The sequence below is a fragment of the Ailuropoda melanoleuca genome, chromosome 13 (genome assembly GCF_002007445.2).
Source record: "Ailuropoda melanoleuca isolate Jingjing chromosome 13, ASM200744v2, whole genome shotgun sequence".
NCBI lineage: Eukaryota > Metazoa > Chordata > Mammalia > Carnivora > Ursidae > Ailuropoda > Ailuropoda melanoleuca.
The window spans coordinates 87,731,702-87,744,775 of record NC_048230.1 but is presented as its reverse complement, the minus strand read 5'-3'; the positions used below and the strand labels follow the sequence as shown (position 1 = coordinate 87,744,775).

At 40.3% G+C, this 13,074-nt stretch overlaps 2 protein-coding genes across 4 annotated transcripts in view; both read right to left on the bottom strand.

Annotated features, from left to right (window-relative positions):
* Positions 1–1,506: 1,506 nt before the first annotated feature.
* SMIM26 (small integral membrane protein 26) lies at positions 1,507–2,873 on the bottom strand. Its single transcript, XM_034641359.1, has 2 exons — positions 2,695–2,873; positions 1,507–1,839 (listed from the first exon to the last, which is right to left on the bottom strand). The coding sequence occupies exons 1-2, from the start codon at positions 2,810–2,812 to the stop codon at positions 1,673–1,675; spliced, it is 285 nt and encodes a 94-aa protein (XP_034497250.1). The 5' UTR covers positions 2,813–2,873; the 3' UTR covers positions 1,507–1,672.
* A 4,902-nt stretch (positions 2,874–7,775) lies between these two features.
* SEC23B (SEC23 homolog B, COPII coat complex component) overlaps positions 7,776–13,074 on the bottom strand; it is a 39,216-nt gene continuing 33,917 nt past the window's right edge. For all 3 annotated transcript variants that reach the window (XM_034641670.1, XM_034641669.1, XM_034641668.1), the window contains exon 20: positions 7,776–8,062. In XM_034641670.1, the coding sequence (XP_034497561.1) occupies positions 7,973–8,062 (90 nt within the window). In that variant the 3' untranslated portion in view covers positions 7,776–7,972. The remainder of the gene's footprint in view (positions 8,063–13,074) is intronic.

Here is a 13,074-nt window from a genome sequence, read left to right as displayed (position 1 = left end):
CATCTATTGGTAGCCCTCACCTGTCAAATGCCCCAAGTCCTCGTTCTTGTGTTTCTCTGAGTTGGGACTGTCTCATCATTAGGTTTATGCTGCTGTTCCCGTCTTTCTAGTGCTTTCGATTCACTCCCTTCTCTCACCTTCCCTGTCCACCATATGGTGGTCCTTGCTCATCTGTTTGATGCCAATCATGGTGGTCCACTGGGGCACCTCCCTTACCGGCAGTGACTCTTTCTTGACCTCTGATATCCCTTGGGAAGGGACTCTCTGCTGCTGGCATCTGAAGCTGTTACCTGCAATCTTCTGTCCCTTAGGGTGACTGCACCAAACACTGCACAGGCCACCCACATGGTAGAATTGACACCAAGGAGAAATCAAGGCAAAGGTTTGAAGGTACCAGATAGTTCTACAGCAGGAACCTAGAAATGCTGGATTCTTGTCCTACCAGGCATCCCTATTCCTCATAAGGTCCCAAATAGCTATGAACAAGAAACATTACCCAAATGAGAAACAAATGTCACCTTTTTTTTTTTAGTGAGTGGGGGAGGGGAGAGGGAGAGAGAATCCACAGCAGGCTCCACGCCCAGCACACAGAGCCTGATGCAGGGCTCGATCTCAGGACTCTGAGATCATGATCTGAGCAGAAATCAAAGAGTCGGATGCTCAATCAACTGAGCCACCCTGGTGCCCCACAAATGCCTTTCTTAATAACTCAGGCGTACTCAGTAATCCACAGGGCAGGGCTCTGGTAAAAAGTGACTGAGTCTCACGAGAGTGGAAGCCAAACACTGGGTTGGGAAGAGGCTGATCAGACTTTGTCACTATGGCTGGGAAGCGAAGCTCCTAGGCCTAGCTCTATTACTGCAGAAAGGTGGGTTGGGGGAAGTGTAGTGAGAGAGGCAACAAGGCAGACAAAAGCCCAAGCAGGCTCAGTGAGCGGCTGGCTGCCTTCCCAAGCTGGGTGCCAGGCTCTCCTGACTTCAATATACTCGGCTTTAATTCTGACCTGTCCATACACATTTTTGATTAACACCCCTTTCTGATTTAAGCTCACTTGTGTGGGTTTGTTACTTGCAACCATAAGAGACAGTAGAGACCAGCACAATACTCTAGGGTGTGACCCACGTTGTCCTGACTTTGTACCCCCGTGTCTAGAATACTGGTAGCCACACTTGGGGTTTAATCCATGCATGCTGAAGGAATGAGGGGTACCGGTACAGGTCCTATTAAAAAGGTCAGGTCTATTTAATTCAGGAGTTATAAAATCTAATTTATAACATACTTACCAAGTACCCAATAGTACCCAAAGGGCTGCTACAAATCCCAGGCTGAAGGTGGGAGATCAGCTGAAGGTAACCTTCAAGGACTGCTAAAGCCCTGTCTGCCGGCAACAGGTGAGAAATATAAAGTCACATGAAACAGTCTCAGAAAACTGAGCTTATGGAAGTCAATGTGAAATTTCACTTCAACCTTTCACACATGTAAGTATTGAGGGACGAAATACGCAAGTTTACTTTTCTTCAAGGAAATATTTACTGCATATTACAAGTGATTCTATTTTACAGCAAAACTAAATTAAGTGGATACACTTTTCATAAACATAAATTGGAAATGAAGGCATCCATGAAATCTATATGCTGAACCAAAGTCCCAGTTTTCAGCATTCAGCAGTTAATCATGACTCTCGTCCAGGGCCACCAGTCCATGATTTTAAAAAGTTGAGGATCCTGTCAGTGACTGGAACAAAATCTTCTTTATATGTGACAATTGTTTCCATGTAAAACCCTTTCGGGGGCTCGAGCATTTCATTTCTTGAGACATCCTTTTGCTCTATTTCATCAGCTTTAGAAAAAAATGGAACACCTGAATTATTAACATTTAACTTAAGACAGCAGTCCTTAAAATTATTAATCAAGTCTTGGAAATAAATTAAGGTAGGAATCACCGTCACCCCCGTCAGATTCCTGACACTATTTTCTCTCTGCGAAAAAGAAAAATAAGTATGACATGACCACTGTACAGCCCCTGAAATGTGTCTAAATGCTCAATACTGGACACGTGTACTTTCAGGCCGCTGATAATCTTCATCACCAAATGTAATGTTCAGCACGGGTTTTTATAGAACAGCTTTCCTGAGATATACTTAATAGATCATACAATCAACTCGTTTGGAACGTACCACCGAAGGGCTTTTAGTACATTCAGATCTGCAACCGCAGTTTTAGGATTTTATCCACCTTTAGCAAGCCCCGTCCCATCAACTCCGCCCCTTCAGGCCCAGGAAACTAAAATCGGCTACAGGTGTCTACAGGTTTCCAGCACATTTCTGAAGCCTCAGGGATTTCCTTTTCCGCCCAGAACTGGGAGGATTTTAATACTCCTCGACTGGCGGAAGTGCTGAAACTGCTCGCCAACTGCGACGGGGGCTAATGTAACCGAGACATCGCCTGTTTAAATAAATTACCGTCCAGAGTCTTTGACATTCACTCTGGAATCTTACACAGTGTCTTCAAATAAACAAACAAGAAGTAGGCAGGAGGATTGAAAAGGTAGTTCCAGGCAGATTCCATTATAGCGAACTGCTCTCAACAATAGCTCCCACTGGTTTTGCAGAATAAACCCGGTGCTTGCGGCACAGCGAAGCCGCTTCTATGACCCCGTCAGGACGCCCCACCGAAGGCTGCCGGAGGGTCGTACCTGGTGGCTTGCTCTTTTTCCGGCCTAAATAAAACAAGGAGCCCAGCATGGTCCAGGCGCCCACCGCGTAGACGACGGACATCCTCCGGTACCAAGACGAGGCCTGGTCCGCGCGCATTGTGCAGCTCCGGGAGGGCTTCCACCCGGGAGGCCCAGGGCGGAGGCGGGCCTTCCGGTCGGCGCGCCGCCGCCGCAGCCGCTTCCAATGGAGAGTCGATTCTGAGAGGCCGCTTCCTGCACTGGCCCCGATGCATCCTGGGCCGTGTAGTCCCAAAAACCTCGCCGGGAATTGGACCCTAAGGTGTGGAGTTCGGGGGCTTCCGGACTGCGCCGCTGAGGTACAGCCTCGCATTACCATGTGACACCAAACGACAATTTCTGTGAACAAACTACTCGCGTGGAAAATTGTAACATCTGCGTTACACAGGATTCAACTGGTATTTGTAAAGATTAAGTCCACTACTCCTGTGGCTCTCAGGCGAGAATGCCTGTCTCCCCCCGCAGCTCTTACCCATTTTCCTTTCTGGAACCGAGTCCGGGTGAGCCTTGGGTACCCCCTGGTCAAACTTAATCTCTCCACTGGCGTCTGGGTCCTATTTTTTGCTGCCTGCTCGGGATTACACTCTAATTCTACCCACATCTCAAAAACAGAACATCTCCTTTGACTCCGCCCACCTTCAACTTTTCTCGTAACCATACGTTTCTAAATTCAAAGCATAATCTACCCTCACTCCAACAGATCAAACAACTTGAGAGCAAAACTGATGTGCTTGGCACATCGTGGACATTCAGTAAATTGCCATATTCAGTAACTACTTTTTAGCTATAATCAAATTTGATTTCTAAAATATTTGACACCATTAACCACACCTACCCCTTTCATGGCTCAAAAACATAATTTTCTTTGGTCCTTCAGGGCTCTTTCCACTTCTCCCATCCTTTAGAAATTGTTTTGCCATACACAAAAAATTAACTCTAAATGGATCATAGGCTTAAATGTAAAAGCTAAAACTACAAACCTAGAAGAAAACACGGAAGAAAATTTGTCACCTTGGGATGCGTAAGATTTTTAGAATATAGAGAGCATGAACCATAAAACAAATACTGGTAAATTGGACTCTTCAAAATTAAAACTTTTGTTCTTCGGGGCGCCTGGGTGGCACAGCGGTTAAGCATCTGCCTTCGGCTCAGGGCGTGATCCCGGCGTTATGGGATCGAGCCCCACATCAGGCTACTCTGCTATGAGCCTGCTTCTTCCTCTCCCACTCCCCCTGCTTTGTGTTCCCTCTCTCGCTGGCTGTCTCTATCTCTGTCAAATAAATAAATAAAATCTTTAAAAAAAAAAACTTTTGTTCTTCAAAAGTCACAGTTAAGAAAATGAAACAAGCCACAAAATTAAATATTCAAATATCTATATTTGACCAAGGACTTGTAACCAGAATATAAAAGGACCACGTACAACTCAATTATAAAAAGACAACCCTACTAAAAATGAGGCAACAAATTTGAGCAAAGTCTTAACAAAAGAAGATATACAAATGGCCGATAAGCACAGGGACATCATTAGTCATCATGGAAATGCAAATTAAAACAAGACACCATTACACACCTATTAGAATGACTAAAATTTATATTAAGAATACCAAGAGTTGTAAGGATTTGGAGCAATGAGACCTCTTACTGGTGGGAACATAAAACATCACAACCTCTTTGCAGTACTGGTAATTTCTTAAAAAGTTGAACATACACCTACCATATTACTCAGACATCTCATTCCTAGTAATTTATCCAAAAGAAATGAAAACGTATCCACACAGACATGCAGGTGGACCTTCGTAGAGCTTTAGTCATAAGAACCAAAAAAGGGAAACAACCCAAACTGCCATCACCTATCTGGTGAATGGATAAATACCCCTTGGCAGTAAAAAGGAATTACTGATACATGCGGGTACATGGTGAATCTCAAATGGATTATGCTACGTGAAAGAAGCCAGACACAAATGAAACTATACAGAATTCCAGAAACAAACTAATCTATAGAGGGACAAAGCTGACCAGTAATTGCCTACTAGGGAAACCATTTGGGGGGATAGAAAAGTTCTGTATGGTCGTGGTGGTTTCATGGGCGTACACATCTGTCAAAACTCATTGAACCGGTGGACCCTGGGTGGCTCAGTCGGTTAAGCATCTGTCTTTGGCTCAGGTCATGATCCCAGGGTCCTGGGATTGAGTCCTGCATCAGGCTCAATGGGGAGTCTGCTTCTCCTTCTGCTCTTCCTCCCCGCTTGTGTGCAGCTCTCTTTCTCTCTCTCTCACCCACACACAAATAAATAAAATCTTAAAAAAACAATTCATTGAACTGTATATTTTAAATGGGCGTTTATTGTATGTAATTTATACCTCAATAAAGTTGTTAGAAACAAAACAAAAACATTGGTATTCTTTGCAAGATTGCTTCTCTTCTCATCCTGAGCAAATTTGCTCATGTTACTTTGTTAATGACTGAAATCTGCTCCAAATTCTCCTGAAAGCAAATCCATATTAATTACTGCCAACATGCTGGACATTCTGTTACCTCTCACAAGCTCCCTAAACTCAAAATGTCCAGGATTGAATTTACCAATGCTAGAAAAGAAAGAGCAAAGAACTCCTTCCTTCCTTGTCTGTAATTCAGAGCATGATTGACATATCACCCAAGCCAGAAACCTGAACTCAGACTCTTGCATAACACCCCACCCTCTGTTTAAACACCTGCCTCTGTTCAGGCCTCACCTGGATTCCAGCTTCCTCCCATCCAACCTGCCACTCTCCTGCTGTTGTTAAAATCCATAACTGGTCATTTCCTCTGCCTAAGAGGTCAGAGGCTCTCCTTGCCTTTAAGATGGATTTCAGAGTCTTCATTAGGCACACTGGGTTCCATGCTTTCCCCCTCAGGATGGCTGCTTTCCACGCACTACTCCCCACCTGCACGGTCTCTCTGGAAACAGCCACCAGTACCCAGAGGTAGGACCTGCATGGCAATGTTTTCTGTATTAGGTCACCCAGTGGTGCCCTCACCTCAGCACCTAAACTCATTGTCACAGAAGAGAACACCAGTGCAAGAGGGGTCTATCACATTCCACCTTCTGTTAATTTGAAATGGAAAGGCCCAAGGTGAAACAGTTCAACCTTAATCTCTATACAGTTTTCTGTGCTCTTCTATATGCTGTATCTCAATTAGAAATTATATCGATGGGGCACCTGGGTGGCTCAGTCAGTTAAGTGTCTGACTCTTGATCTCTGTTCAGGCCTTGATTTCAGGGTCATGAGTTCAAACCCTGTGTTGGGCTCCACGCTGGGCATGGAGCTAATTAAAAAAAAAAAATCCAAAAAATAAGAAAAATATTCAATGGAAAATGTATACAAAATAAAAGCCCTTGGCATTTAAAATGTGTTAAACACCTTAAGATAGGAAAGGCCCCCAGAATGCACCAAAGGCAAAAGGCTGTAATAAAAATTCAAAATATAGAGAAGAATCAGTCCAAATGGTCTGACATCCAATTGATAGGAGTTTCCAGCTTTGTTTTTCTACATAGGACTCAGTACCTTCTAATAAATTACATAATTTTCCTAATTTTTTTTAAATTGTTGGTCTTCCCTAACTAGAACATAAGCTACACCAGGGCAGAAATTTTTGTTTTATTGGCTACATTCCATGTCTGTAAGACACTCCATACATAGCAAATACTGAAAAATTATTTGTCAAATGAATGAAAAAATATCTCCAAAGTTCTGAGAAAAAATTATTTTGGGTCTAGAATATTATACGCAGCAAAGCTGTCATGAAGTATGAAGACAGAATAGATTCAGTGAATTATCTCCCATGTAACTTGAGATAGCAGATGACTTAGGCATTGTAGAACCCAGGCATCCAAACAAAAGAAATTCCTGGATGACTCCTTATAGCAATCGGCCTGTGATTAAAGGGGAGATCAGTGATCTCTAAAGAATGGACTTCATTCAGAGTAAGAAATTCAAATTTCTGAATAGAAAACAAATTCTTCTCCCCTCCTCAAAATTAGAAACTCCAGGGAACAACAACAAATATACGAAGTTATGATGCAAAAAAGCAGCAAACCAACCTTTGGAATGCTAGAATATAAGAGGGTGACTGATTTTGTCGCTAGGAATGTTTTCCTTCAAGCAGTGGAGGGACTGGACAGTAAACCCTTGAAGAGAAATGTAATACTACCTGACTTGAACACGGACAATGTTTACATTATTACAACTGCGTAAATAATCTATTAGTTTTCAACTTTCGGAATGAACTTTGAGACAAAAGACATAACTATCATTACAGGCCGGAATGTAAATTTTACCAACCTTGATAATACAAAAATAAAGATATAGCCAATCAAAACTGGATGGTACAGAGAAAGGTCCACATTCTGGAAAATGGAATTGAGAGACATTGGCTAACACTGATACAGCAACAAAAAAACTGAAAGGAAAGGTTAAAACCGGTCACCTCTGAAGAGTAGGTCTAGGCTCAGGGAGTAGAGGGAACTGTTATTACAAAGCTCTTTAGGATACATTGTTTTGTTTTTTTTTAAACCATGCATATATTACTTTGCTTAAAAAACAGTACCTGTTAAAGTTATTTTACTTGATGCCCAAGATAAATGTGTCGTCACTCTGTTAAGGCCACTGATGCCCATCAGCCACTCTTTATGGCTACCTGGGCTGGGCTGTTTATCTGTGAGTTAGGGACAGTGCACTCCAGACAACTCTGCCTTGACGATAAAGTTTCACATATTTCAAGCTTTCCTTTGGTTAACATTTAGACAGAAAATGAGGATTAAGTTCAGGAAATATCTCTTGGGGGAGTCACTAAAAACACACATACACACGGAGACTTCAGGAAATCAAATTTGTTTTGGCATTATTTTAGCCAGTGTTTTCTTTATCCAGATTTATTTCCTTTCTGATCATTATGATTTTCATCTCAGTAAGTTGCTAAAATATGTTACTTCTGATTTTATATAACTGTAAAGTTAGTATACAAAAAAGCATATAAACATCTACAAGTACCGAAACATTTATGACCTTACAATTTCATTATGCAGGAAAAGGGGAACAAATAAGGAATACAAATAAATTACAATCTAAAGAATTACGTACAATGCTTCCTTTTTTATTAAAACCCACAAGAAAGGTGAAAGGAATGTTTTTAAGCCATTATCAGCAATTGTGAACAAAATCCAATGTGTTCTTCAATGCTCTGCCCACACCTTCCAGTTTAACAAGCACTGGAGACAGCCAGCTTTTTCAAATGATCCACGAACACCTGCAGGCTGACGTCATCAGTTAGGATGGGTGCTCCGGTTTCCTGAAATTTAACGGTAAAGATTTACTGGCAGGTATCTTAAAAGCTGGTTAGAATTCATGAATTATTAAGGGCCCTCCCACCACCTCAGAACATTCACAGTGTTACCCCCTCTGCTAGGAGGACTCCCGCCACTGCCATCCTCTGCCTTGTTCACTATTCTATCAACTGAAGCATAATTTCCTCACAAAACCCTTCTCCTGCCCACTGAGATTGGCCATCCCTCACACTAGACAGTTCTGGTATATGCCCTTCTGCTTTAATCCTCTCCATAGTTCTGATGACTTGCCCAGCGTCTGGCTGCCCAGCAAGCATGAGCTCCTGGAGGCCACACACCCCGTGTCTCACCTTCCCCATCAGTATGCCAGCACCTAACCCAATGCTCTTCATGCCCTGCCTAAAACAGAAGCTCGTATGGTGGTATATTTACAAAAGCATGGATCAGGATCTGCAAAGATGGATACTCATCCTATCAGAAAATGTTCATGATTTATGTAATGTGAAGTGAAAAAGAACTGAATAGAAATCTTGATTTCTAGTAAGATCCCAAATTTGTAAAAAATAAGTAAAAATACATACAATATGCACATTTTATATTACCGACAAAGAAGCTGGAAATACTTAACTCTAGATAGTGGCATTGTAAGTAATGTTGATTTTCTTTCTTAATCTTTTCTTTAACATATTCAAATTTTTCAAAATGATACTGTACTATTAGGAAAATATAAGCTTAATTAAAATTTTATAAGAAGATGCCTTCCGGGAAGAAGGAGTACCTGTGCTTTTCACTATCCCTTCCACTAAGTACAACTAGAAACCCTAGACATTTTATAAAAACAAACATAAGACGACTCTGAAAGATGGAGAGAAGAGAGCAGACAACCAGGGGCTCTGGATCCCAAGAACAACACGGTGGTAAGTTCCTTGGGTTTCCTTTTTGCCTCATACATCCCAGACCTGGAGCTGAAAAGGCTGGCAGATAATCACTGGACACAGACAAAAACATAGAGAAAGCCAACTTTCTCTAGCTGAAGGACCAGTGTAGCCTAGCAAGACAAAAAATGTTAGATAATAACTCCAAAGATGACAGCAAAAACTGTGACTCCACCCAAACCAGCAAAGGCTGAGTGAGCACCTTAGACTGCCACCGTCACGAGATAGTAACAAGGGACCCCAACAGCCCCACCAGGATGCTCTCAAAGAAGGTCAATTATGTCATTGGGAATTTCCTCCCCAATGGCCAGGGGGACGTCTCCCTAATTGCCATGTATTAGACACCATTTGGGGAGCCTATATGTCCAGCCAGACCTGGCAGTAATAAGATGTCCTCTGTGCCCCCTGCATTGGGTTATCAGAGGCAGCCTAGCAGAGAGCCAGCACTTTCACTACCAGCCAACACTAGCAAGGCCATTTCCAAGGTGGAGACCAGGTGGGGAGCTGGAACACCCATTCCCACCCAACAGTAACAACGAATTGTCCCCCACCCAGGTGTCAAGAGGCCAATGGAAAACCTGGTTTGCTATCTGGCAGTAACGAAACAATGTCTTTCCCCACTTCCCACCCAGAGCAGCATGACTAAAAGCCAGCTAAAACAGCCAATTTAAATAGATCCATGGTCTCATAACAAATATGAAAATGTTCACATTTCAATCAAAAATCACTTGTCATACCAACAGCCAAGTTCTCAAAGTGAATGAAAAACAGTCAGGAGGTGTTAACACCAAATTGACAGTAGTGTTAGAATTATCTGACAAAGACTTCAAAGCAGCTTCAATGAGCAATTACAAACACACTTGAAACAAATGAAAAAACAGAAAGCCTCAGCAAAGAATGTCTCAGGAAAGAGGCAGACATAAAGAACCAAAGGAAAGTTTTAAAACTGTAAAATACAGAAACAAATAAAAAGCTTGGTGTATGAGTTCAACAGCAAAAAAGGAACAGAGACAATAATCAGTGAACTGGAAGATAAAATCATAGAAATTACCCAATTGAAAAACAGAAAATAGGTGGGAAAAAAGTGAACAGGGCACCAGGGACCTGTGGAACTACAAAAGACCTGATATGCATGTCACTGGAGTCCCAGAGAGAAAGGAAAAAGAGGATGGGCTGAAGAACTATTCAAAGAATAGTGGCTGATAACTGGAACTCTGAATAAGCTAAAGCCACAGAAATTCACACCAAACACATGGTACTCAGACTTTTGAAAACTAGTATTAACAAAGAAACAATCTTGAAAGCAGCCAGAGAAAAATAACATCTTACCTACAGAGGGAAAACAATAATGACAATGAGTATCTCATCAGGAACCACAGAAACCGAGAGAAGTGGCAAAAATATTTTTCAGATGCCTAAAGAAAAGGACTGCCACCAGTATCCTATAGCTACAGAAAATACCCTGCATGAATGAAGGAGAAATCAGGATTCTCAAATGAAAGAAAACTAAGAATCTATCATCAGGAGACCTAAAAGAATGATTAAAGGAAGATCTCTAAACAGAAAGGAAATGATAAAGAAGGAACCCTGGAATATCAAGAAGGAATAAAGAACACAGTAAACAAAAATATGAATAAATATAATAGGACTTGCATCTTCTCTTGAGATTTATAATTTATGCTTGATGGTTGAAGAAAAACTATAACACTGACTAATCCATGTAGAAGAAATATTTAACACAATTATAAATGGGGTAAGATAAAGGAATATAAAGGGGAGTAAGTTTTTTTTTTTTAAAGATTTTATATATTCATTTCAGACAGAGATAGAGATAGAGAGAGAGAGGGGATGAGCAAGGGGAGAGGGAGAAGCAGACTCTCTGCTGAGCAGAGAGCCCAATGTGGGGCTTGATCCCAGGACCCAGAGATCATGACCTGGGCCAAAGGCAGACGCTTAACCATCTGAGCCACCCAAGCACCCCAGTGATTACGTTTTCTTTTTTCTTTTTTTTTTTTAATAATTTTTTATTATGTTATGTTAGTCACCATACAGTATATCCTTAGTGATTACATTTTCCATACGTCACTTGAACTGGGCAAAAAGATTCCAGTCAACGGTGATAAGCTATACATATGGAAGGTAATAAAATACTCTACTATCTACAACTGGGAGTAACCACTAAAAGCTACACAAAGAGATAACACTCAAAAACATTATAAACAAGTTAAAATGGAATTCTAAGAAATGTTCAAGTAACCCACAGGAAGGCAGAAAAAAGAAAACAGAGAAACAAAAAGCAGAGAAAGCAAATAGAAAACAAAAAATAAAATGACAGACTTAAGTCCTAATGTATCAATAATTACATTAAATATAAATGGTCCAAACAAAGCAGTTATGAATTTAGGAGAGTAGATTAAAAACCACGATGTGACTATGTGCTGTTTATAAGAAATTTATAAGAAATTCATTTCAAATATATTAGAAATAGGTTGAAGGTAAAGAATGGCAAGAGATATAACATGCAAACAATATCTTTTGTATGAAAAATAAAAGAGTGAGCTTTATCAATGTCAGATAAAGCAGACATCAATGCCAACAAAATGACCAGAAACAGAGGAAGAAATTATATGATATAAAGTCAACCTACCAACACAGCAATCCTAAATGTGTACGCAACAAACAAGAGTTACAAAACATGAATAAAAACTGACAGAACTCAAAAGAGAAATAGAAAACTCATGATTAGAGTTAGAAACATCAACACCCTGTCTCATAAACTGATAGGGCAATCAGCAGAAATATGTAAGAACTCAACAACACCATTAACATGATCTAAAAGACATTTACAGAACACTCTATCCAACAGAATACATACTCAGGTGACCATGGAACAGATGCCAAGACAGACCATAGCCTGGGCCATAAAACGAACTTCAAATTTGAAAGAAGTGAAATCATACAAAGTGTATTCTCCGACCATAATGGAATCAAAATAAAAATTTAAAAAATCAATAATCAACGAAAAATAAAATCTCCAAATACTTGGAAACTAAGCAACATTTCTAAATAAACTTAAAGCAAGCAGAAGAAAATAAAGATTACAACAGAAATCAATGAAACTGAAAAAAGAAAGACAACAAGACAAGAAAAGGAAATAAAAGTAGTCACACTGGAAAGGAAACAATAAGCTGTTTCTATTTGTAGATGATATGATTACCTATGTTGAAAATCCCAAAGAATCTAAAAAAAAAAACAAAAAAAAAACCTCCCAGAAGTAGTGACTCAGGAAAGTCACATGATATAAGATAAATATACAAAAATCAATTGTATTTCTATATACTAGCAATGAACACTGGGGCACTGATATCAAAACTACAATACCATTCACAGTCCCTTAAAAAAAAAAAGTGAACACGTGTATTCAACACTAAAGAAAGAAATCAAAACAGAACGGAGAGACAAACTGAGTTCATAGATCGGAAGGCTCAACATTGTAAAGATGTCAATTCTCCCCAGAATGTACAGAAGATTGATGTAATTCTTATCAAAATCCCAGCAAGAGTTTTTAAAGATGTAAATAAGATTATTCTAAAATTCTTATGTAGAAGCAAAGGAACTGGAATAGCTAAGACAATTTTGAAAAAGAAGTTGGGAGACATCAGTCTACCTGATTTGAAGACTGACTATACAGCTACAGTAATCAAGACTGTGGTATCGGTACAGGGACAGAAACAGAGATCAACGTAACAGAGCAGAAAACCTAGAAATGGACTCACACAAATATGACCAACTAACCTTGGACAAAGATGCAGAAGTAATTCAATGGAAGTAAGACGGCCTTTTCAATAAATGGTGCTGGAGCAATTAGACATCTATACGCAAAAAATAAAACTAAGCCTCACATCTTATACAAAAATTAACTCAAAATGGGTCACAGACTGAAATGGAAATGTAAAATTAGACAAACATGGGAGATCTTTGGGACCTAGGGCTACACAGAGAGTTCGCAGACTTGGCACCGAAAGCACAATCCATAAAAGGAAAAATTGAAAAAATGGGCTTCATAAAAATTAAACATTTTT